The 26171-nt window shown below is 40.6% G+C and overlaps 3 protein-coding genes across 9 annotated transcripts in view; 1 reads left to right on the forward strand and 2 right to left on the reverse strand.

Moving 5' to 3' along the window:
- The window catches only part of LIN52 (lin-52 DREAM MuvB core complex component), a 109402-nt gene extending 106431 nt beyond the window's left edge, over window positions 1–2971 (reverse strand). For all 7 annotated transcript variants that reach the window (XM_043920354.1, XM_043920351.1, XM_043920349.1 and 4 more), the window contains exon 1: window positions 2655–2971. In XM_043920354.1, coding sequence (XP_043776289.1) covers window positions 2655–2796 — 142 coding nt within the window. In that variant the 5' untranslated portion in view covers window positions 2797–2971. The remainder of the gene's footprint in view (window positions 1–2654) is intronic.
- Window positions 2972–3152: 181 nt separating this feature from the next.
- Window positions 3153–24256, forward strand: ALDH6A1 (aldehyde dehydrogenase 6 family member A1). Its single transcript, XM_043920341.1, has 12 exons — window positions 3153–3325; window positions 10669–10728; window positions 13522–13596; window positions 13768–13929; window positions 14157–14235; window positions 14626–14928; window positions 16049–16170; window positions 17548–17737; window positions 17932–18113; window positions 19439–19618; window positions 19887–19985; window positions 21776–24256. The coding sequence occupies exons 1-12, from the start codon at window positions 3275–3277 to the stop codon at window positions 21878–21880; spliced, it is 1608 nt and encodes a 535-aa protein (XP_043776276.1). The 5' UTR covers window positions 3153–3274; the 3' UTR covers window positions 21881–24256.
- BBOF1 (basal body orientation factor 1) overlaps window positions 18698–26171 on the reverse strand; it is a 38411-nt gene continuing 30937 nt past the window's right edge. The window contains exons 10-13 of the mRNA XM_043920340.1: window positions 24968–25039; window positions 24690–24804; window positions 21177–21232; window positions 18698–20125 (exon numbers count right to left, since the gene is read on the reverse strand). Of these exons, the coding sequence (XP_043776275.1) occupies window positions 21221–21232; window positions 24690–24804; window positions 24968–25039 (199 nt within the window). The 3' untranslated portion in view covers window positions 18698–20125; window positions 21177–21220. The remainder of the gene's footprint in view (window positions 20126–21176; window positions 21233–24689; window positions 24805–24967; window positions 25040–26171) is intronic.

The following is a 26171-nucleotide window of genomic DNA, read 5'->3' on the forward strand; positions in this document are numbered from 1 at the left end:
TTTATTGTACTGCTGTGAGAAGATGGGTGTTAGCTGAACCAATCTATTTAAGGAAATTTCCACCGGCATTCTAATTGGTAAAGAACTCAACTCTAAAAACCTGCCTTAACTAGATATGTGATACACAAAATCCCAATCTTCAAACTTCCAAGGAATACCTCTTATGGAAAGTTCAACCATAACAAAAACAAACTTATTGAGGGAAGGATTCAATAACCAACAAGCATGACCTTATGATACCACAGTCTTGGGCATAACTTGACTCTACTGTGTTATTCTCATACTTTAAGTAATAAATGACTCTACTTAGATGTCAATTTTCTCCTTTTCAAGGAGGTCCCAGCAAATTAAGCATTAAAGAGAAACAGTAAAGCTTTTTTTCATAGCAAGATAATTTTAATTAAATCTTATAGACAGAAACAGGTGGAACTCTAAAAATAGAAGTGAGAGAGCTAGGCAATAGTATATTTTAGGATAAGACACTTATTTAGATATAAAATTTAAGTTCAAAGTGTTCAACCTGTTTTTGTCAGATTAAAAAGACTAAGAGGGAAAAGGATAAAACTTGCAAAAGATGAGCATGAAAACTTTTAAAGTCAAGCGTGCAAATAGAGTGAGAGTGGATATGGTTAAAAAGCAAAAGGAAAAAAAAAACACATTTCCAATATTCTTCCTGGCCAAAGGAAGGAAAAGAAATTGAGAGAAGACAAAGGAAAATCAAACATAAGGAACAAAAATATAAAGACAACTTAGTTATAAACTAAAAATTTTCATAGCCATTACTTCCATCACTTGGCTGACTTTTTTTCAACTGTGGTAAGAATTACATAAAACATACCATTTTAGCCAGTATTAAGTGTACAGTTCAGTGGCATTAAATACATTCACACTGCTTTGCAACCGTCATCACCATCCATTGCTACAACTTTTTCATGTTCCCAATCTGAAAGTCTATACCCATTAAATAAATAACAACTCCGCATTCCCTTGGCTAACTTTTTAAATGCTCTATACGTTTTTCCTGGCCAAAAAAAAAGAAAAGACATTTCATTTTTAACAAGAGAGCACTCAGGCAGGATCAAGAATTTCTTTTGACTTTCAATACCCATAATTTCTTATACAGTATGTGGTTGCTTGTCATTGTTGTTTAGTAACTAAATCATGTCTGACTCTTTGCAACCCCATGGACTGTGGCCTGCCAGGCTCCTCTGTCCATGGGATTTCCAAGGCAAGAATACTGGAGTCTGTTGCCATCTCCTTCTCCAGGGGATCTTCCTGACCCAGGAACCCACGTCTCCTGCATTGGCAGGTGGATTCTTTACTCCTGAGCCACCAGGGAAGCCCCATACAGTATGTACCCATGCTCAAAAACCTTAAAATATTATTTAAGCATATATCTAATCATTCTTTCAATAAACATGAATTGAAGACCTACTGCTTGCCAGTAGGCGAGGCACTGTGGTAAGCCCTGAGATCCAACTACCAATGAAACAGACTTAGAATTTTCAATCTGGAGTGAAAGGGGCAAACTTAACATAATAAACTATTCTGTCAATGAAGGTACTGAGAAAGTGAATAATGGTGAAGAGGGGCAAGTCCAGATACTGTGTTCTGTGAAAGCCTTTCTGGGAGGTGACATTTAAATGAGAATTGAAACTGCCGAAGTGTTTACATGTTTGATTAATCATCTTCTCTCTCAATGTACCTAGTAAAATGCCTTTCATAAAGTAGGATCTCAGTATAGCTTTTCTGCCCACAAGTTCCTCATTCCTGAAATGAACTTTCAAGATTCCTTCCAAACACAAAACGAGAGAAAACTACATATCGGTGAAATGGACGTGGGGATGGAATAGTCGAAGCAAAAACAGTTCATAAATGCCTGCAAGACCTTAATCCTAAAACAGAACGGAGAGCAAAAGCCTGGGGATATACCAAAACCACTCAATTGCTATCTGAGATGAGTTGCATATAAGCAGAAATCGTTCAGTCACTCAGCCTTAAGAAACAATTCATAAAGCAGAAACAAGAGAGGTAGAGACGTGTACACGACTACGCTAAAAAGCTCAGTTCTATTTTCCTCGGGACTCACGGCTAGGGACCGAGAGGGTCTCCTGCTTCCCTAGCTGCCAGGGCAACAGTCCCAATCTAAGGAAACAGGAGAGAATTATCTTCCTCTTGTGGTTCAATCCCGGGATGAGGTCAGTCACTAACCCTAGATAGCGCTTAAGAAAATAAAAAATTCGTTCCAGATGCCCAAAGAGAAAAGAACTGACCTTTTCCTGTGAGGCGCCCGGAGGGGAAAGCTACACTAAGGCGCCTCCTTTCCTCATCAGTATCTCTTCCTCGGCCATCAGCCTCACCCAAATGAGGCTAAAGGAGGACGAGGGCAACCCTCGTCCTTTTGCCCAGAAAAGGTCCCAAGCGGGCGCCCTCCTCCATCTGCCTGGTACACTGAGAAATAACCAGGCACCTCTGGAGCCGCTGTGAAAAACCGGCGAGCTGAAGAAGCACCCACATCGGTTAGAAAAGAAGTGGAAGGGAAAGGAGAGGAGCCCACGAAATAAATGTAAATTCGAGTGGCAGATGGAAACTGGAAGTTCCCAGGAGAGCACAGAAGGATGTGGCAGGCGAAAGGTCTCTAAGCCGGCTCTTACCGTCCGTGGGAGACGCCATCTTCCAACCCATGTCACGTGACGTGGCCAACCGTCGGCGGGAAAGCTTGGATCCGTAAGCCACGCCCCCAAAGAGAAACCCTACCCTCAAACCCAGGAGCCGGGTTCGTCTCCCCGCCCCCATAAGGGCAATCTTTCCATAGGCCCGCCCCCCGGTGCTAGCCACACCTCCCCTCGCGCAGTGGATGAGGCGGAGCTACTGCAAAAATTCTTGCAGGAACTTATTTACTTCCCTCAGTGAGTGGGCGGGGCCGCGGTTGTGCCTGTGGCCAATCGCAGTTCCGGGTTCGGGGGCGTCTTCCTCACGTGCTCGATATAGAACACCTCAAGTCGCGCCGTGTCTTCCCTACACCTCCGCCAACAGAATTTGTTGAGGTAGAACAGGGCGAGAGCGCTATCACTTCTGACCAATCGTATTCCCCCAGGGCTGGGGACTGAGGGGCGGAGTCAGGCGTTAGGGCGAGTAATTGGCTAGGGGAGATTGTCCTTTCCGCCAGTGAGGAGGTGGGTCAGGATGGAGAGGCGAGGCCTGGCTGCAGCAGAGCTTCTGGATCGTCTCAGACTGTAGAGGTGCGGGGACTGAGAAGAGGCAGCTCAGAGCCATGGCGGCGGTGGCGGCGGCGGCGGCGGCATTGCGGGCCCGGATCCTGCAGGCGAGTGAGGGTGGCGCCAAGGGGTTGCGAAGCTCGAAATTCGTCCTTTGCATCCGCTCTCTGAGCTAGCCCCTTCATGGCTGACCCTTCTCTGTGCCCATCTGACCTGTGCGGCCCTGTCCCACACCTCACTCAGTACCCGCCTTCGTTGGATCCAGCCCTGGTCTCTCAGCCCTGACCCTTTTATTCTTGAGCCTCCCGCCTTCTCTGGCTCTGGTCCACTGTCCTCTTCGAGGCTTGCCCGGTCCCTGCCGACACTCCCTTGCCCTCACCTCTGTCGGTCTGCCCACCGTCTTCCCTTTCACTTCTGCACCAGCCACCTCTCTGCCCCAGAAGCTCCCCTTCTGGTCACCTTTCTTAGCATTGGGCCGGGAACGTCCAAATTGTCCCCTTCCCCCACCCTCCTTCACGGTCTGCAATCCGAGGTAAAGCCTGGGGGCGGGGGTCAGTGAATGAACTTTGAATCTCCTTCTCGGAATGTTCACTCCGTTTTCCCGAAAGCAGTCATTTGCTGAGCTGTTTTCCCCAGCTATGGCTCTTTGCATGTTCCACAGGCTGTGGACTATTGTGCCTTTGCTTGCCAAGACTTTGTTTAACTTTCTGGCAGAGTTACAGTGTTTTGTTGGCGTTGAATAAGGACACATAGTTAAATGCTCCCAGTTTGTTCCAAGCACGTGCAAAGAATTAAACATCTCTAAAATAGGTGATAGAAAATGGGAACCAAGGAAGGCAAGAAGTGTAAGTTCCAAGTTCCCACCCCAGAGTCAGCTTGTGCTGTGCTGTGCTTAGTCGCTCAGTCGTGTCCCACTGTGCGACCCCATGGACTGTAGCCTGCCAGGCCCCTTTGTCCATGGGGATTCTCCAGGCAAGAATACTGGAGTGGGTTGCCATGCCCTCTTCCAGGGGATCTTGCCAACCCAGAGATCGAACCCAGGTCTGCTGCATGGCAGGTGGATTCTTTACCGTCTGAGCCACCAGCGAAGCCCCAAATCAGCTTAATGTAACTCACCTCTGCCCCTGGGGTTGGAATGGGATGGGGGTGTTCAGATCTTCTCTGAAGCTAGTCTAAGGACAGGTGGTTGAGCTACAGGAGCTACATGCCTGAGGCCTGTAGCTGTTTCCAGCTGTTCATAGCCTTTCCCCATTGTTCAGGCCTAGCTAGGACTTATATTATGAGGCAACATTATCGAACCTGCAAGAAACAGCTTTGCTTTTCTTACTCATGTTCAGCTTGGGAACTTCTGTATTTCTGGGCTTATAGATAACATTAGTATTTATCAGGTTCAGTGAGTTCTACTCCAGAGACTATGCATTTTTAAGATTCTTAGCAGAGTCTGCAAAGGTTCCTGTTTAAATATGCCATTTAATGGGACAGTGTGAATGGACTGGAAGGATTTGTCAAATGATCTGGCCTAACTCATATTTCTTGATGTAATCCTGGTTCTGTTTTTCTAGGTTTTGGTGGGTTTTTTTTTGTTTTGTAGTCAGAAAACAAAATTTATACCCTATATTTTCCATTACCAACTTCTCCTGGAAATCTTTTATTAAATTGGCTTTTTTTCCTTTGCCTCTTCTGCCATCACAAGTCATTGAGAGCCTTAAAAAAAACTATGTTGTCCTTTGTATCAAGGAAAAGAATCTCCCTCCCCAAGTACTTTATTTTGGAAATAAACACTTTTTTTCTGATTCATTTGCAGAAACTTCTGCATTGACCTGAAAAAGAACAGAGATAATAATTCTAAGCCAATTAGGAGTTACTATAACATGATAGTTTGAGAGTAGTCTAGATTCTGGCAATCCAGATATTATCACTCCCGTTTAAAGAAAACTGGTCTTAATATGACTCAGTGACTTTCTTCAGTGATACAGTGGAAAGAACACAGGCTTCACAATCATACTTGGATTCTATTCCAGCTCCACCACGTCCTAGTTTTGAGAATATCTGTGAAGATTAGAATTAATGAAGTAAGTTGTTGTTATTCAGTCACTAAGTTGTGTCTGACTCTCTGTGACCCCACGGACTGAAGCACGCCAGACTTCCCTGTCCTTCACCACCTCCCAGAGTTTGCTCAAACTCATCTTCATTGAGTCAGTGATGCCATTCAACCATCTCATCCTGTCCTCTTCTCCTCCTGCCTTTAGTCTTTCCCAGCATCAGAGTTTTTTCCAATGAGTTGGCTCTTTGCATCAAGTGGCCAAAGTATTGAAACTTCAGTTTCAGCATCAGTCTTTCCAATGAATATTCAGGACTGATTTCCTTTTAAGATTGACTGGGGTTTGATCTCCTTGCGGTCCAAGGGACTCTCAGGAGTCTTCTCCAACACCACAGTTTGAAAGCATCAATTCTTCAGCGCTCAGTGTTTATTATTGTCCAACTCTCACGTCCATACATGACTACTGTAGCTTTGACTCGATGGACATATGTTGGCATAGTAGTGTCTCTGCTTTTTAATACCTTTTTTAATACCTGCTTTTTAAACTGTCTATGTTTGTCATACCTTTTCTTCCAAGGAATAAGCATCTTTTAATTTCATGGCTGCATTCACCCATCCACTTGTGATTTTGGAGCACACGAAAATAAAGTCTGTCACTGTTTCCATTTTTTCCCCATCTATTTGCTATGAAGTGATGGGACCAGATGCCATCTTCTTAGTTTTTTGAATGTTAAGTTTTAGGCCAGCTTTTTCACTCTCTTTCACTTTCATCAAGAGGCTTGTTAGTTCCTCTTCACTTTCTGCCATTAAGGTGGTATCATCTGCGTATCTGAGGTTGTTGATATTTCCTCCGGCAGTCTTAAAGGTCTTAAGGTTGATGTTTCTTCTGGCAGTCTTAAAAGTCTTAAAGGTTTCCCAGCTAGTAACTGATGTTGCTGAGAATTCAGGACTTAAGTCTAAGCATCTCTTTCTGTGTCAGAATCTGGCCCAAACTTTAGGAAAGGAGATAGAAGTAAAATATTCGCCAAAAGCCTTCCTATTGTGATGCAATAATTGTTAAACAATAAGACTTCACACAGTACTGCAGGAACCTAGGGAAAGAGCCCCAAACTCAACCTGTGCAATTCTAGAAAAGCTTCCAAAAGGAGTTGATTTCGGTTTGAGTACTGCAAGAGTAGGAGGCCTTTAGCCAGAGAAAGGAGTTCCTGCCAAAGAAAATAGCAAGTGTGAAATAAACATCTAGAGATCAAGAAGTTTGGTGTGACTGGAGATAGGATAGTTCTTTTCAGTAACAGTACTAATGAGTGTGTCTTGGAAAATGAAGAAAAGACTAAATGAAAAAAAAAAAAAAAAGACTAAATGACTATTATTTAGTCAAAAACTAAATGATAATGTTTTATTTTACCAGATGTAGTGCCTTTTATGCCCTCTTGACAGCAGGTGCATGTGACAGAATAAAATTAAGTGGCCTAGAATGCTCTCCTTGGCTGATCTGTACATTTTCTGCCCTATAAGAGAGTTTGCTTGTGTGTTAAGTCACTTCAGTCATGTCCAACTTTTTGCGAACCTATAAACTGTAGCCCACCAGGCTCCTCTGTCCATGGGATTCTCCAGGCAAGAATAGTGGAGTGGGTTGCCGTGCCCTCCTCCAAGGAATCTTCCCAAGCCAGGGATTGAACCTGAGTCTCTTTTTTTTTCTGGCCATGTCACACAACATGTGGGATCTCAGTTCCCCGACCAGGGATCAAACCTGCTCCCCCTGCTTTGGGAGCATGGAGTCTTAACCACTTGACCACCAGGGAAGTCCCGAACCCGCGCCTCTTAAGTCTCCTGCCCTCGCAGCCGAGTTCGTTACCGCTAGCACCACCTGAGAAGCCAGTAAGAGAGTTTACATGAAGTAAAATTAATATCCCACAATTGCTTGGGTGTATACTCATTCTTTCATTCTGCAGAATATTACTGAGTGCTTACTCTAGTCCAGGAATGCTACCAGGTGATGAGGACATAACTGTCTAGTGTTCTAAGGGAAGACAGACTTAATAATGCTATTCTCTAGTGTGATAAGAGAACTAGAGGAATTCAGGTGTTTTATGAACTCCATAATCAGGTACTTAGCCTCGACCTGAGATTGAGACTTAAAAACTTCCAACTCTGCTACTGTACCGCTCACTCACAGGAGTTAACCTTGTTTTTTCTACTTCAGAGGAGACTAAAACCATTAGATGAGAACGTCCTCAACTTCCTACTAGCAAGCCTACAGAACTGACCTGTACCTGTACCCAAAGTGATAGGGAGCTCAAGAATAGACGTGAGCCAAGCAAATGGGATGAAACAACTCCAGGCAAGAGGGAGCAGCACGTGCAAGGGCAGTGTGAGCACAAGACGTGTTCTGAATGCCTGGAGCATAGAGAGAGCAAGGAGGAGAGCAGCAAACTAGGAAACTAGAGAAGTAAAGATACTATGTAGAATCTTCTAAGCAACATCGAGGTGAGTCTTTATCCCAAGGACAACGGAAAGCCATTGGTGGGTTTTAAACGAAGGAGTGATCTGACCAGGTTTGTGTTTTAAAAAGACCCTTTGGCTCTGGAGTGGAAACAAGAATCAGAGGTTTAAGATTGAAGGCTAAGAGACCTGTTAGGAATCATTACCTGTTCGGAAACCCAGGTAAGAGACAATGATGGTGTAGAGTGGTAAGAGGGAGCAAGAAAAGGGTTGCATTTCCAAGACTTCTGGGAGGACAGATTGCCAGGACTTGTTTGATTCACTGAGGAGAGAGAGAGAGAGAAGAGTTAGGGTGACATTTAAGTTTCTGGTTGGGCACCTAGGTGGATATTGGCCCCATTCACTGAAAGGTAGGTTGTAGGAAACAGAGCTGGTTGGTGGGAGGATGATGAGGAAGTCAGCTTTTTCCAACATGGACCTAAATAATATCCAAGTAGAGATGTGATAAAGACAGTTATGTAAGTATTACCTGATGAGGAAGATTTTGGTGAAGAATTAAAGGTTTGGGCATCACCAGGATCTAGCTAATTAAGCCACTAGAGTTAATGAAATCACCCAAGGAGAGTTGGGACCTCTCCTTGTTCAGGAACTCAAGCAGTTAGAGGCCAGGTATGGGAGAAGGAATCAACAAAGGAGGCAGAGAAAATGTGGCCTGAGAGATAGAAAAGATACCAGGGCATCACAGAATATAAGTGGAAAGGGGATTTGGGACAGGTGGTCTGGTTAACTCTTCACCTCTGCTGAGAGGTCAAGTACAAGAAGGACTGGGAAGAGTCCATGGTATGGAGGAGGTCACTGGTGTTCAGTTATAAAGGTAGGAGTTGATTGAGGAGCTAGTGGGAGATAAAGAAATAACTGTAATTCTTATAGAGAACCCTTTCTATTGGATGGAGAGAGGTTTTAAGATACAGGAAAGAAAGGATAATCGGTGGAAGTATCTGAGGCAGGAGGAAGAGTTGACTTCAGAGCACAGATTCAGAGATTAGCCTTAAATTGGAAGACATACTTCAGTCAGACGTTGACTGTGCACCTCTGTCTCCCAGTTACTCTGTCCTCATGAACCTTGGTAGCTGCCTTCTCTATAAGAGGTAAAAGGAAAAGATCATGAACATCGGTCAGTTTGGTAGGCTTGCTAGTAGGAAGTTGAGGAAGTTTCCATCTCATGATTTCTGTTTCCTCTGAAGTAGAAAAAATAAGATCAGCTCAGTGAGAGGGAAAGGAACAGAGTTGAAAATTTTAAGAAAATTGGTATGTTTTGAAATAGCAAGGAATGAGAGCAAATAACTATTTGTAGTAATACAATAATAGTAGCAATGTCTGATGAGCACCAACTACATGCTAGCTGTTTTTCATACCTGAACAGTCTTGATCTCGTAATGCTATAAAGTAGGTAAACAAGATGCTGTACCTGTCCCCATGGAATTTATAGTCTTGGGGTAAAAAACAAATACCTAGGCTATTACAACACAGACAAATAAACTCAATAGGGAAATACTGACTACTAGGTGTACAGAAAAATACACCTAACCAAGTCTGGGGTGGGGAACATCAGGCAATATAGCTGTTGAACACCTATTGTGTACCGGGTACTATATTGGTGTTGGGAACGTGGCTATGAGACATGGTGGTCTCCAGGAGGGTGTTGCTTGTTTGAAATAGCTTTTGTGGTGAAAGGAGAAGCTGCAGACTAGGCATTTTGACAGACTGCTGGCCCAAAGGACCAGCACCTTTTCCTCTGGATAGTGCTGTCGGCACGCAAACAGATTCTTATACTTTATGCAGCCCTAAACTCTTTGGTTAAAGTGGTCTCTCTTCAGATAAGGAAATAGGTTATTAGGCTGCACCTTCCTTTTATATTCCAGTCTTGAGTATTTTAGTTTGCTCACTTCGATTAGACTTCTATATTTCTTAAATCAACTTCCTTAGCATACATACAAACTATTTTTTGAGAGTGACTTTATTTTAACTGATCCCCCCACCCTAACCATTTGCTGATTAAATTCTATTAAATATAACACAGTCTTTTCCTCTTAGGTGTATGTGGCATTTTTAAAAATAGCTTTATTAAAATAAAATTGATCTAAGATAAAGTGTATAATTTGATGTTTTAATATTTGTATACACCTGTGAAAACATCACAGTCAAGATAGTGAATATATTAATTGTCCCAAAATGTATCCCTCTGACCTTCGTCTTTTCTTCCACCATCATCTCTAGGTAACCACTGATCTGCTTTCTGACACTATGGTTTACATTTTCTAGTTTTATATAGGTACTCTTCTTAAGTCTAACTTCTTTCACTCAGTATAGTTATTATAATTATCCATGTTGCATTATCAATAGTTGATTCCTTTTCATTGCTGAGTAGTATTCTAATATCTGAATATACCATACTAGTTTCCCTATTCACCCATCCAACCTTTGAGTTGCTCCCAAATTTTACACTGTTACCAGTAAAACTACTATGAACACTCGTATTTAAGTATTTGTATGGGCATATTATACATACATTTGACACTTGGTTATATACTGTCTTATATTCAACACCTATTGTGTTAGACACCATCTTAAGTGTTTTCTTATTTTTAGATTTAAGGTGACTACATTTATCAGGTCAAAACTAGAAAAATACAGTCTAATGACCAAAAAACACTTTTTTTAAATCAGGACTATCCTAGAAATTGAACACGTAATTGTTATGAGTTTTCGTTCTCTCATAGTTTGCTGTGTCTCACAGCCTCACAGCTTTTCTCTTTAAAGACTATATGACCCTTGAGAGCAAACACCAAGTCCTTCTTCATATACCCATAGTAACTAGTAGAATACTGAGCAGCTAGTGGCCATTCACTAAGTTTTTAATAATTTTCTGCTCTCATTTATCAAAATAATCACTCTTTTACCTCCCAGGTATCTTCCAAGGTGAATTCCAGTTGGCAGCCAGCATCCTCCTTCTCTTCATCTTCAGTGGTGAGTTTATTTGGTAATAAAGATTGACTTCTGAAAAGGAGTCCAGTACAGTTTGGGGGTATTTTCTTTACATCATTGTGATCAGAATTTATCTGAAGTTTTCTGTCTTGATTTTCTTATCTTGCATTATGTCTGTTACGTTGTAAGCACTTCCAGGATTGCAAAGTGATCTTTATAGCTATGATTTTTTTTTAATAATTTTATTTATCTGGGGCTGTGCTGGTCTTCGTTGCTGCCCAGGCTTTTCTCTGGTGTGGCCAGTCGGGGCTCCTCTGTAGTTGCAGTGTGCAGGCTTCTCATTGCCGTGGTTTCTCTTATTGCAGAGCGCGGGCTTTAAGGCACTCGGGCTTCCTAGTTGTGGCACATGGGCCCAGTAGTTGTGGCTCCCAGGCTCTAGAGTGCAGGTTCAGTAGTGTGGCACACGGGCTTCGTTGCTCCACGGCATGTGGGATCTTCCTAGACCAGGGATTGAACCCATGTCTCCTGTATTGGCAGGCGGATTCTTTACCCCTGAGCCACCATGACTATGATTTTTTTTTTTTTCCCTTGGTTGAAAGGACTTAAGTTGTACATTTATTAAATATATTTATGCCTACCTGCCAAAAAAACAAGGAGGGGGGCAGTTTAAGGCACTGCCCTCATCAGTGAAAAAATTCAGGCAGAAACTCGGTTAACTGATGATTTTATCCTGAAAGAGTTTCCTCAAACAGATGAAACTTTGGAATAAACGACTTTGAGCTTTAGTGAGGAGCGTAAAATAACCTACTAACAAAGTCAGGGAGTTCACATAATCAGTTGTTGTCAATATAGGTGAAAGAAGGTGAAGTCCCTCAGTCGTGTCCGACTCTTTGTGACCCCATGGACTGTAGCCTACCAGGCTCCTAGGTCCAGGGATTTTCCAGGCAAGAATACTGGAGTGCGTTGCTATTTCCTTCTCCAATGACTATGATTTTTAATGCCTATGTAATATTCTATCAAGTAGATATTGTGTGAATTAACTAATAATTTTCCCAAATAACATTTAAATTTATTCCTTTTTTCAGTATTATAAAACAAACATTTATTTGTATCTTCTTTTGTTATTTTTACTTCTTTTATATTATTTCCCTTCTGAACTGGGATTACTGTGTCCAAAGATACAAACATTTTCGTGACTTCTAAAGGTTTTCTTGACCGTGCTGCAAAGGTTGTCTTCTTTACAACCTTTAGAGTTGTTTTTACAGACCTACTGTCTGTTAGCCATTTGCAGTAACTAAACCTGATCTGTAAGGACTGGTGCTCAAAATCCTGTTGAGGTAGAAGCATGCACATATTATAACATAGTAGTCTTTCACCTTTTTTTTTTATATTTTTTTTTCCATTTATTTTTATTAGTTGGAGGCTAATTACTTCACAATATTGTAGTGGTTTTTGTCATACATTGATATGAATCAGCCATGGATTTACATGTATTCCCCATCCCGATCACCCCTCCCACCTCCCTCTCCACCTGATTCCTCTGGGTCTTCCCAGTGCACCAGGCCCGAGCACTTGTCTCATGCATCCAGCCTGGGCTAGTGATCTGTTTCACCCTAGATAATACACATGTTTCAATGCTGTTCTCTCAAAACATCCCACCCTCGCCTTCTCCCACAGAGTCCAAAAGTCTGTTCTGTACATCTGTGTCTCTTTTTCTGTTTTGCATATAGGGTTATCGTTACCATCTTTCTAAATTCCATATATATGCGTTAGTATACTGTATTTGTCTTTATCTTTCTGGCTTACTTCACTCTGTATAATGGGCTCCAGTTTCATCCATCTCATTAGAACTGATTCAAATGAATTCTTTTTTAATGGCTGAGTAATATTCCATGGTGTATATGTACCACAGCTTCCTTATCCATTCGTCTGCTGATGGGCATCTAGGTTGCTTCCATGTCCTGGCTATTATAAACAGTGCTGCGATGAACATTGGGGTGCACGTGTCTCTTTCAGATCTGGTTTCCTCGGTGTGTATGCCCAGAAGTGGGATTGCTGGGTCATATGCCAGTTCTAATTCCAGTTTTTTAAGAAATCTCCACACTGTTCTCCATAGCGGCTGTACTAGTTTTCATTCCCACCAACAGTGTAAGAGGTCTTTCACCTTTTTTGGCCCAGAGACCACATTTGAAAATTTAATGAAAACAAGCTGCTTCTTAGAAAAGCTACACACAGAAATGTTTTTTAAGAATATTTTGATCATAAAAATAAGACATGGTCATGGTAATGTGCCAGAAAGTCAGCTGGGCCAACAAATCATAATAGCTAATCTTTGTTAACACAGAGTCTGCTGCTTTTTTAGTATAAGGTTGTCAGCAACATGGGCTTCCCCGGTGGCTCAGATGGTAAAGAATCTGCCTGCAGTGCAGGAGAGCCGGGTTCAACCACTGGGTCAGGAAGATCCCCTGGAGAAGGGAATGGCTACCCACTTTAGTATTCTTGCCTGAAGAATTCCATGGACAGAGGAGTTTGGCAAGCTACAGTTCATGGAGTCGACTTTCACTTTCTCAGTGACATATGTTTACTCATGGAGTTCCACTGTGTGATTACAGGGAATTTTCAATTTACAGAGAGGTCACAGTATCGAGAGGTTCTGCCCCATCTTAATAAGCTCTACAGAAGAGTATATTGTGTGTTTCTTTCCTAGTGGTGACATTTCTAGAAAGCAGAAAATTCAGTTATCAACCCCAGTTCTTTTCTCCTTGTGAAAGGGAAAGAGAGAAGTAAAGCAATTAACTAATACAAAGTATTATGTTTATTTTTCTTCTCCCTCAGCCAACTGTAAAACTCTTCATTGATGGGAAATTTATTGAATCCAAAAGTGACAAATGGATCGACATCCACAATCCCGTAAGGAAAGCTGCTTTGGGGCCTGAACTCACTAGCCTAGAATTCTGGGAACACAGTGGGAAAAATAAGGACCTGGGTCTCTATTGTGAAGCACATAGCGCTGCCCCTGTGACTATATGAAGAAGGTGGGGCAGGGGCAAAGGATGATTGATGTGCTGCCTTTTCCATCAGGCCACCAATGAGGTCATTGGTCGGGTCCCTCAGTCCACCAAGGCTGAAATGGATGCAGCAGTTTCTTCCTGCAAACGTACTTTTCCTGCGTGGGCAGACACTTCAATATTAAGCCGTCAGCAGGTCCTGCTCCGCTATCAACAACTCATTAAAGAGAACTTGGTAAGAAAGCTGAATGGTATAATTTCCCAAAGTGTTATTTCGGTGCTAGTTGTCACTCTATTCATAGAGGCCCTGTCAGCTGCCCTCCTTAACTGTACAGTCCAGAGAGACATAGATCATGGCTCTCTCCCTCCAAAGATTCCTGACTTTTATTCTTTTTTGGCTGCCTGAGAACTAAAGGAAGGCACATCCTTGCATTGTTTTCCATTTGTGTGTTTTCTCCCTAGAAAGAAATTGCCAGGTTGATCACGCTGGAACAAGGGAAGACCCTGGCAGATGCCGAAGGAGATGTGTTTCGAGGCCTTCGTAAGCAGGGAGTCCCTCTAGGGGAGTTCAGGGACATTGGGAAGAAGCAAAGGAAGATAAGAGTTGCCCAGAGTGGGGGACTGCTGCTTCCTTTATGTAGGTTTTGCTATCCCAGGATATCCTAATACTTGGGGGAAATGACAGTACCTGGGTATCTGTGCTGTTGGTTTACTTCATTATTGTACTGCAGTGATGTTCCAGATGGTTTATGCATTTCACTGCCTCCTTTGCATTCAGATGATCTCACTTCATGCAACCTCTTCACATAGCGAATCGGTGCTTTTTCCGTCTGTCACTGGCCTTGCCCCTCAGGGCTGACTGAAGCATGATGAAGCTAGGTACTGGGCAGTGTGAAGAGCTGCCCGCCTGACTGCTGCTTCTCTGTTCCAGAGGTGGTTGAGCATGCCTGCAGTGTGACATCCCTCATACTAGGGGAGACCATGCCATCCATCACCAAAGACATGGACCTTTATTCCTACCGTCTGCCTCTGGGGGTGTGCGCAGGCATCGCTCCATTCAATTTTCCTGCCATGATCCCCCTTTGGATGTTTCCCATGGCCATGGTGTGTGGAAATACCTTCCTGATGAAACCATCAGAGCGAGTGCCTGGAGCAACTATGCTTCTTGCCAAGTTGTTTCAGGACTCTGGTGCCCCTGATGGAACACTGAATATCATCCATGGACAACATGAAGGTACCTTCCCCTCTGGACCTGGCACTTAAATCTGGCTACCAAAAGCCAAGGTGTTGAGTCAGTGATGGGGTGTTTTAGGGATGAAGGGATTTACTAATAATAGGTAACCTCCTTGTTTGAAGAAATGTTTGTTGACTGTTTTGCCATCTCTGTGCTAAGGTAACTAACTGGGGAGTAGCAGTGCTTCTTGCCCTACAGAATATATTAGGACAAATAACTATGGTTGGGGCAAGATAGTTAAAATTAAAGAGAAAGTTTTACATTATTAAACTCATAATTTATAGACCGCAGAGGTACTGAAGTCCTTCTGATTCATATAATAATGGCTGATACTTAAAAAAGTGCTTCCTTGTTTCAAGCACTGTTCCCAATGCCTTCCATCTGTTGTCTCATTCAATCTTTACAATCACTCTTTCAGGTAGGTACTATTATCTTCCCACTTTACAGATGAGAAAATTGAGGCATAATGAAATTAGCTGATTTTGCCCAAAGTCATGTTGCTGGAAACTGTCAAAAGTTGGGATGTGTATACCTAAACAGGCCAACCATGGTTTTTACTTTTAAATACTGTGCTCTCTTGCCTCTCACATGAGGGCACAGTAATATCTGAAAGTTCCAGTGCAAGTGACAGTTGAGGAAATATCATATTCATAAAAGACAAAAGGAAGAGTCAAGTATTGAAAGGCTTTTATTTTGGAGGAAAATAGGAGTTGTAGCCTTCAGAGTTAAAGTAAAAATTCTGGACTGGCAATTGGGAAAAATAATGAAAGAGAAGAGGTTTAAATAGAATTGGTAGTTTAAAGAATTTAAGAGAGGGACTTTTCTCGTGGTCCTGTGGTTAAGACTCCGCACTTCCACTGCCAGGGTTTGGGGGGGGGGCGGATAGGGCGCAGGTTTAGTCCCAGGTTGGGGAGCTAAGATCCAACTAATGGTGCTGTGTGACCAAAAAAAAAAAAGAATTTAAGAGAACAAGGACAGAACTCCAAAAGGGGATTCCAGGGCAAGAAAACAAAAGTATGAAACTTCTCATTCATAGCTGTGAGAAAAGGACATATTTGCTATTCTGAGAAGCCCACAGCCCCTTCTTCCTTTGTGATAATCATTTATTTTCTTCTTAAAGCTGTAAATTTTATTTGTGATCATCCGGATATCAAAGCAATCAGCTTTGTGGGATCCAACCAGGCAGGAGAGTACATCTTCGAGCGAGGGTCAAGACATGGCAAGAGAGTTCAAGCCAATATGGTGACTTCTTATTCCTTTTTCCCCCAAATTCTGTTGTATGTATTAAAATTACCTGGAAAAAGCCCTTCAGCAGAGGGACCACTCATCCCACTCTAATGCCAGTGTTTCTTTATTCACATTTCATCCTGGTTGTCTTTACTTTAACCACAAATGTTGTGATGAATTTTATTCTCAGTCACTTTAGTTATCTTTTATTTTATCCAGGTAATCTTGGTGATAAAGTCACATTTCTCCTGAAGAAAGATATTCAGATTCTTTGGGCTTTAACCCAAAATTGTGTTTCCGGCCCTGTTTCTTCCTTCATCCCATGCTTTCAGCTAGCCCTCATCCTTCCTGCCTTTAAGGCAAATCCTAACTACTAATGTTAAAGATATGATCTTCCCTAAGAGTCCAGGCTATTTAAGGCACTGTGGTGGTGGTGGTTTAGTAAAGAGCCAAATATCCCTGTATGATATCTGAGTGTGGTTTACTTGGTTGCACAGTTTTGCTGTTCCTTAGTAACTAGATCCTTGCCAAATACTTTGTGGTCATTTGATACTAAATATAATGTCCAGTTGCCATTCTTACCCTTCCACTAATATTGCAGAAAGGGAAGCCACCTATCCACAGGCTTAGAAACTATTCATAATATGCCCATTTATTTCTTTTCATGGCTGGATGTGTTTTGGCCAATTTGATTTATGCCCTTGCCAGTTCACTACATTTCGTCAATGTATTTTGTGTCTAACATTAATACTCTGTGTAATGTGATATAGTTAAGTAGCAGACAAGGTATATATTCATGTGTTCAACTATAGCTATATCTATAAATATGTGGAAATGACCCTGTATTATCCTATATAGAAATTTATGAGACTGTGTATCTAGAAACAAGTCAATTAGGGGAACTTCTTTCTACAAATTATCTATCAGGAGGTCTCCCTCCTGTTTTGCCTTTCAGCTGGCAAACCCTTTGTTTACATCACTCTTCATATAACTAGAAACCCTAACAAACAACAGATTCTTTCCTACCTAACTTAGAAAAGAGAAGGGAGTTCTCCTTGGTTCCTGGATGAAGTGTTTACCCTGTCAATCTGAATATGATTTAGACAGTATTTTGTTTGGGGTAGGTTTTTTTTTTTTTTTTTAATTTTGATCTAAACAAACACCTGTCAGGCTTTCAGCTGAGAAAGTGAAGAAAAAGTACCTTGGAGACTTTACTCAGTGTTACCAGGACTTACACAATTTCAAAATGATAATAAATCTCCTTTCAAAGCAACATAGGATAAATTCTCAAGTCCTTTTCTTAAATTCTCATCTGAAAACTTAGACTCTTTAATTTCTTAGCCTAATTGTATTTTACCAAGGAAGATTCATGTACTTTCTGTATTTCCTTAGGGAGCCAAGAACCATGGAGTAGTCATGCCAGATGCAAATAAGGAAAATACCCTGAACCAGTTGGTTGGGGCAGCATTTGGAGCTGCTGGTCAGCGCTGCATGGCTCTTTCAACAGCAATCCTTGTGGGAGAAGCTAAGAAGTGGCTGCCAGAGCTGGTAGAACGTGCCAAAAAACTAAGAGTCAATGCAGGTAACCAATTTTTAGACTGCATCTCTAGCACTAAGCTCTGGGTTTTTGCGTTGGCCTTGTCCAGTGGGAGCAATCATGTTTATTCTTATCACTGCCTCTCTTTGTACTGGATTACTTGCATTCAGATTCATCTTTAGTTATCACTCATCATTTATGTTCATAAAGACCTTAAATACTTCCGTGTTGTTTTACAGGAGACCAGCCTGGAGCTGATCTTGGCCCTCTGATCACCCCCCAGGCAAAAGAGCGTGTCTGTAATCTGATTGATAGTGGAACAAAGGAAGGAGCTTCCATCCTTCTTGATGGGCGAAGTATTAAAGTCAAAGGTTATGAAAATGGGAACTTTGTTGGGCCAACCATCATTTCAAATGTCAAGGTGAACAACTCTAAATTATTTATTTCACAAACATGTGAGCTGAAGGCACCACTGGAGACAATGGAATCTCATTCCTCTAATTTATAAATGAAGACATTTAATGACTAGAGACCTCATCTCTTGCCAGAATTACTCAATTATTTTATCTCAAGTCCAAATGAGTCGCCCCTCCTGACTCCCAACCTCTTTCCACTATATCAGTGGTTGGAAAACTTTCCCTTAAGGGATAAAGAGTAAATATTTTTGGCTTTGCAGGGATAAATAGCCTCTGTCACAAATACAATATATCAACCACCCAGTGTTTATTGAGCCCTCCCAGTACTGGCTCAGCAGTAAAGAATCCACCTGCAATGAAGGAGACCCAGGTTGAATCCCTGGGTTGGGAAGAGCCTCTGGAGGAGGAATAGCAGCCCACTCTAGTATTCCTGCCTGAGGAATTCCATGGACAGATGAACCTGGAGGGCTAGAGTCCATGGGGTTGCAAAGAGTCGGACACGACTGAGTGACTAACACTTGCACTTCACTTTCAGTGTTTATTGAATACCTGCATCTTCAGCAGAAAGCAACAAAAGAAAAAGAATTGTTGTCAATTTTTATATTTATCAAAACTCTGAAAGTTGCTTACCTAAAATTAATGACTACATTGAGGGGTGTTTTGTTTTTTTTTTGAAGTTCATATATCCCCACTATTCCTATTACAATCCTGAATAATCAAGAGTTGAATCTAAGTATAATAGAAATTATGAGATTTCTTGCCACAGAATCACTGAGAAAAAAATCCACTTATCCAGCTACAAACACAGCTGCAGTGGTGAAAGATGTTTTGAATATTTAATGTGACCTGATACCAAAATAAAAATGGACAGACTCGTTTAGCAGGCAAAGGAATGAATGAGAAAGGATTATTTATGTTACAGAAAACTTACCACAGGATTTCTTTAAATAGAAAAATTCTCCTGTTATGTTTTTAATAAATATTTTATTTCTAAAATGAATTTTCAGGTAGCTTTTCAGTAACATAACAGTTGTGTAAACAAGTAATACAGGCATAAATCAGGAAGCTAGTGATGGGTCATGAGATCAAAAAATACAGTGCATAAAAGAAAGGCGTGTAGTTATGTCATTATAGAAATACAAGTTTCAAGTTACTTATGATTGGTAGCTTGGAAGATGGAACATGGCAAGAAAGGACTTTTTTTTTTTTACAGGTGATTTAAAATGAAAAGAGATTACTAACCTAAAAACTGTGCATGTAAGCTGTGGGTAATAAAATACCAAATAAGCAAAATATACTGACTTCTTTTCCAATGCATCACTCCTGGCAGCCAAACATGACCTGTTACAAGGAGGAGATTTTTGGCCCAGTTCTTGTAGTTCTGGAAACAGACACTTTGGATGAAGCCATCAAGATTGTAAACGACAACCCATATGGAAATGGAACAGCCATCTTCACCACCAATGGAGCCACTGCTCGGAAATATTCCCACCTGGTGGATGTTGGACAGGTTTGTGAACAGAATTTTTGGGAGATTCTTGTAGCCATTTACAGTTTCCTGTGTAAGGGGAGAAGGTTAAACAGTGATCAGTCACTGCCCTTTGCTCTCCCTTGATGCCCCGTTTCTTCCTCAGGAATAAAAGTTCATGGGATGGAGGATCGGGTGGAAGGTGGGTAGTTAAATTGGTCTCTCTGGTGCCCAGCACTTGTGCTTCTAAATGGAGAGTCCCTTGTGGAGTCTTTTTCTTAGTGGTTGACATGGCTTTGTTCTGCTTCAGGTTGGGGTGAATGTGCCCATTCCAGTGCCTTTGCCAATGTTCTCATTCACCGGCTCTCGCGCTTCCTTCAGGGGAGACACCAATTTCTATGGCAAACAGGTAACTTCAAGTTTTAAAAAAATATTTTTCCTCTAAGAAACTCTCTTGAACATATTCAGGAACAAGGATTCTGCAAGGAAGGGACTGCCGGCAGCTTCTGTGAGGATATATGTTGTTCAGCAGTGCTTGTCAGTAGGTACCTTAGAAAAGATATAAAAGTTAATAAAAGTTTGCTATTTCCTGAATAACTCAAGGCAACAGAGTTTTGGGGGAAGAGCATGTATATGCTGTCTCCTCTGCCTATGACCCTTTCTTCCTACATCCCCTTTCTACCCTCCTTCATCTGACTGTTAACCACCAGTTTAAAGTGTGGACTTGCTAAAGAAAGCCACCTCTGACCACCATCCCCTCAAGTGCTGGGTTGGGTAGGTCCCTCAAGTGCTCCCACCACACATTTCCTGTTACAGTCACTCATTTACTAAAAATTTTATTGAGCACCTTCTGTGTATTAAACAATATTCTAAATATAATAAATGCTATAAGTATAGCATCAAATAAAAAATAACTATATAAAGCAGATCTGGAACCAAATTACCACCATTGTCACATCCTTCAACTTGTGCATATACCCTAAAGCAAGACCAGGCATGGCATGATCAAACTGTAGAAATGGGTTGGAGCCCAGTGAGTGAATGAGGCAGAGAGTAGTAAGAGATGAGGTTAGAGAGGTAGACAGAGGCAAGTCAATGGGACTGTTTAACTCATGTTAAGAAGCCCTTATCACACTGTAATTATTATTTACTTATCTGAAGGATGTAGCACCAGAGCAAGTAACCAAATACGTGTTGGACAAATGGCCTAGTGAAAAGTTCTTTGTAGTCCCACAGAAATAACAGCAGTTTTGGAACCTTCAGTAAAAAATTACTTGTTTTCTATACAGGTCTCCCTTTATAGGTTAATAATAAATAAATGTGGGATTACATAGCAGAGTATGACAGTGTGGCCAACTGGTTAAGACAACACTGGTTGTTTCAAGATGGATTATCCAATTTGTACATTAGTCACAGCCTTTGTAAAATGATTAATTTGATACTATTAAACATTTCAAGGGAAGCAGAGTAAAACTGTTGCTTAAAAGTTTGTTGGTTTGGGGTTTTTTCCCCCAACCCCCCATGCCTTTGTTTAATTACTGTACGTTACTCTAGTAAGTGAAGCAGCAGTAAGTGAGGCTTCATAGAGTAAAAGACTGACCTTATGCAGAGTTTGAAGTCTTAAATTCTTAGGTAATTAAATTGCTATTTTTCATTCTGTAAAGAAGACATAAATGTATCATTCTTACATAATAAAATGTAAACTTTAGTTGTATCTTATATTGAAAATATTTAATAATCTCTAAAATTGTTTTCACTATATTAACATGGCCCAGATTTTGTCTATTAATTCTAGAGGTGTATTTTAATCAAGCTAGTGAGTTGTGTTCTATCAGTACTCTTCTAGGTTGCTAGTAATATTGTGTGTTAAATTTGCACACTCTATTCTCTTTTGCTCAAGCCTATTCTTATAAATAAAGTTTAACAGTTTACATTGTCCAGTTTTTCCATTTAGATGTTCTTGGCTAGTTTTAGCATAATGATAGCTAAGATTTGACTCTTTACTATGTGCCAGGTAATATGTTAAGTGTTTTACGTAGATTATCACATGAATAATATATTGAATTCTGGTTGCACCTATTCTGCAAGTAGGAACATGAATAGCATTTCACAATACCTCCTTCAAAAGTTGATTAAAAGAAGAATCATGAAACCCCCAGGCATATAATGATAACTCTTTTCTTTCTTTGTTCTCTGTAGGGCATCCAATTCTACACTCAGCTAAAGACTATCACTTCTCAGTGGAAAGAAGAAGATGCTTCTCTTTCCTCACCTGCTGTAGTCATGCCTACCATGGGCCGTTAGAAACAAGTCTGTTCCAGACTCGGTGCATACTGAGTAATCACTGTTTATTCTTGACAACTCCAACTGCCTACTTTACTCAGATCAGATCCCTGGGATTGGAATACCTTGCAACTAAAAACTTTCTCAGGACCATTGACCACTGTTAAGTTGCTAATAGGGAGACTCCTAGTGTAACTCTGAAACCAGATTTTCACTTGCTCTTCATAATTTTATTTTTGAGGTCACTGTTCTAACTGTGAAATGCTTCTCTGGAATAAGAGTTTAGACCTGTTTTCTAAAAATTCTCCCCATTTCTGATGAATGACATGGAGGGAACATTAGTGTGTGTCAAGAAGATCTCCCAAGGAAGAGGAGCTCTTGGATGGAGACGTAGGTCAAAAATAATTCACCCTTTGGTTAATCCTCAAACACAGTCCTACATAAATGCCAGTGGGTCAGACCCCTCTGCCAGGCTTTGCTGAGCCTCTCATTTATCCCACATTACAAAGACATAATCCATCTCTGCTTATCCCACAGTTGTGACAACTACTGCTTTCTTTCCTGCTGAATGCCACTTTGTCCTAGTGATTCATGATCACAAATTCTACCGTTGTCACTATTCCTGCTTCTTAAAAACCACTTACTATGGATACCTCAACTTTTTGGATAAATCAACTTTTTGTTGTTTGTGCCAAGTGTTAAATTTCAGGGTTTGCTTCAGTAATCATTAATTAGTGCTTTAGTCATTAATTTAGATGCCAGCAGGTTTTGTTTTGTTTTTAAGAAAACTATTTCAAAAGTTATATTAGACCCAGAAACCAAGAGGTGTTCCAACCATGAAAGTCAGCCAGACTCTTTTTTTTTTTTAATGTTCAACAGGATCTCGCATTTATTGAGAAATGATTAATGGTTTAAAAAAAAGGCAATGCCCTTTTCTCATTGGTTGAACAAGAAACTGAAGAAACATTACCTATATGTTTTACAATGTTTTTCTCTTCCAAAGTTTATTTCTGAAAACAAGTTTTAACCACTGTTCTGCACTTTGAAATCAAATTAATCCTGACTAAATCAGTATAATGGACAAGAACAGAACATTTCTTAGGACCCCTGGTACTCTACTCTGAGTAACGAAGGGTCAGAGAAAATGAACCACCCTTAAAGATACAACCTTGGGTAACACTGTTAAATTCTCCAAGACAAAAATTCTTCCTGAAAATATTCTTCCAGTTTTGAAGGGGAAAACAAAATTCCCACTTTCTGGAGTAGAGACCCAAAACCTTCAAACTCAAGTGTTCTCCAGGTGTGAGCAAGATTCTTACCTAAAGTAAGTCTAACCTGATACTACCTGCTGAATTTCCTATATTGTGCTTTTCTCTTGCTTGCATTTCTCATTTGTGATACTTTTTAATGAAAAAACCTTTAATGTAAATTAACTGATTAGGGCCTAAGAAATTTCAAAGCTCTCTATGTGTGAGGTAGTAGAAGAAATGCATTGACAGCTCTTCTGCAAACATCTTTATGCTTTTTGTTTCTTTGCTACAGCTCGACTTTAAGTCAGAACAGAAATTTATATACTAAACAGAATAGATTTTTTCTGCTCTACCATGCTGGCTGAATCCTGTCTTTCTGATACGGTCTTCACCCACTGAACTAGGAGAAAGCTTCTCATTTCTGATAAGAGTTCTGGTTGTCAGGCAGATGATGTGGGTCATTAATTTTTCTGCTTCCTCATTAGTTACATAGATAATACTAACCTATTCCATGGGGGTTATTTAATGAATTAAGGATGATAAAAACCTTGAAAATGTTTGTGCACTCTGGATTTTAGGCTTAATATTACCACCACCTGCTAGATAGAATGTCATAACCTTCAGTCACTTAAGGTGATTGAACTTTAATAAAATCTGTTTTATGACCCTACTGGCCCATTTTTTTTAGGGGGGAAGGTCTGCCTTCCTAAAGGTGAAGCAATAGAAATTTATAATTTTGTAATAGAATGCTCCTTGTTTTATCTCTTCTTACAGCTGGCAACTGATAGTAATACTTAATCCAGCCCAACAACTACAGGCTGGGTTGAATGAAAGGTCATTTTTGTCTAAATTCCAAGTGGAATTAAATATAATCACAGAAACACCTAAGTTTTCCTTACATTTAAGGGAAATCACTCAAGAAATACTAACTCATCAGAACTGTGTTGCTATAATTAGAATCAAATCAATCATTTGGCTAGCTATTTGCTACTCAGAAGAGTTTCTTATTTCTTAGATGGAAAAAATATCTGTACAGTTCATGCTAGAAGCAGCTAAAAAAGAGGCCTCATTTGAAATTTCTCAGATTCTACATTGTACTCATTGATTATGTACAACAAATTACAAGTAAAAAGCTCTTGAAAAGAAACCCTGTTTTTGTTTTGTTGTTTTCTTATGGTACCATACTTCCTTATAATGCCTTTATCTGCTAGCCTTTAGTGACTCAGCTTCCCAGCTCTGTACAAAGCCAAGAGGTACATGGTCATTATGTTTATTCTTACATAAATGATAGTACATATTTTAGCTGGGCTATATATTTCAAAAGGCAACTTACAGGTTTTCCACACTAAAAACACAAATATGCATTTGTATTAAATATATGCTTTCCTTAATATGGACATTGTTATTAAAATGTCCACAATCCAAAAAAAAAAAAGGTCCACAATCTCATACTAATGTTATTACTCGTTTCACTGATCCCTGAGAACTGGCTAGTAGAGAAAAGAACTGTGACTTAGAAGAAGCTGCATGAGGAAGAGGAACAGTTACGTGTATTGTTTGGTTAGATTATAGCTCCTTACTGTGTCAGACTCTTGTGATCCTTTCTGAATATTGCGTATCAACAGTTCACCAGTAGAGTTTAAGATTGGCACTTGTTGGGTGATGAACGTTTGATCTTGAAGCTTACTTTCATCCCTACAATAGTGACAAAGTGAGACTTGTCAACAACTGTACACACGTGGAACTTGGTTCAAAAAAAAAAGACTTACATTATTCTCACTCAATTCTTGTATGTATAAGATGTCCACAACCACCACTGCGATCAGGCTCACATTCATTGACTGTCAAGAGAGCTTACCTAAACTCTGTTGTTTCACCGTCAGGAACAACATAGTCTGGAACTGGAGGTCTAGAACTCTGGCTGTATTTCCTGTAGTGGGAATATGTTCACATTGAGGCAGTGTCATCACATGCCATGTATTTCAACTATACTTTTAAAACTGCTAAAGGGAAATGTTTCAGTTGGATGGGTTTCTAATTTTCAAAAATGCTATTATACACACACAGAGACAGTATATTAGGCAAGTTAATTAAAACTTACATTCTCCTAAAGTTGAGACACTGACTTTAAGAAATGGGAATATTTATGAAGATAATCATGATATTCATACAACAGATACTAATTGTGATGGGCAAGGTTGAACCAGACTACTGACCAAAAGCAAGCGCAAAAAATTCCCTTCCCACAAAAAGAATCTCAAAACACAAGAAAGTTACCCAATGGAGATAGACCCAGTATGAAAGTTTTTCCTAATACTTTGGGAAATCTAGTTTAAGAACAGGAAAATAGGCCCTCTCGCCTTCTGAAATGGCCCACATTCTGTCTATTGAGTATCTCTCTGAGTATTATGTTTTTCCCTGAATAAATCTGCTTTATTTTGGGGCTATGTTAATATAGCCAGATTTTGAATGGGGTTATGCTGCTTTCATATGCACTTAATTGAAGACAAGTTTTAGGAGTGGGGTGTGTCTTTATTTGCTGGCAAATCAACCTATTAAAACTGTTTTGTAACTCTGTGAAGCCCACTTTCAAATTAGAATCATGTTGATTTCCAGTTCATCACTGAAAATACTACTTGTATTTCTTCTGCCCAGAATGCTTTTGCCACCTCCCTTTTGTTCCTGTTTCCCTTTAGAGGTCAACTCAAGCTTTTACATCCTCAGAGACTTTTCCTAATCTCAATCAGGTCAGACTCCCCTAATCTAGGCTCTCTTCCCACTAAATACCACTCCTTCGAACCTATGTCAGAGTGGTATTTTTCATTGTGTAATGACTTGAACAATATTTTTCTTCCCATGTAGATCATAAACTCCCTGAAATCAAGCATGATGTCTTTATTTGCTTAACACTATATCCTCAATAAATTGTTGTGTCGCTCAGTCGTGTCTGACTCTCTTTCGACCCCATGGACCATAGCTGCCAAGCTCCTCTGTCCGTGGGATTTCCCAGGCATGAATACTGGAGTGGGTTGCCATTTCCTTCTCCAATATATATGGCATTC

Source organism: Cervus elaphus, chromosome 12 (genome assembly GCF_910594005.1).
Source record: "Cervus elaphus chromosome 12, mCerEla1.1, whole genome shotgun sequence".
In the NCBI taxonomy this organism is placed as follows: domain Eukaryota; kingdom Metazoa; phylum Chordata; class Mammalia; order Artiodactyla; family Cervidae; genus Cervus; species Cervus elaphus.

What these genes read in the sequence shown, in the direction of transcription:
- ALDH6A1 (XM_043920341.1), top strand. Translation starts at nt 3,275, where the DNA reads ATGGCGGCGGTGGCGGCGGCGGCGGCGGCATTGCGGGCCCGGATCCTG. An exon ending in AAAACTAAGAGTCAATGCAG is followed by an intron (nt 17,738 to 17,931) that starts GTAACCAATTTT and finishes GTTGTTTTACAG; the next exon opens with GAGACCAGCCTGGAGCTGAT. An exon ending in ACCTGGTGGATGTTGGACAG is followed by an intron (nt 19,619 to 19,886) that starts GTTTGTGAACAG and finishes GTTCTGCTTCAG; the next exon opens with GTTGGGGTGAATGTGCCCAT.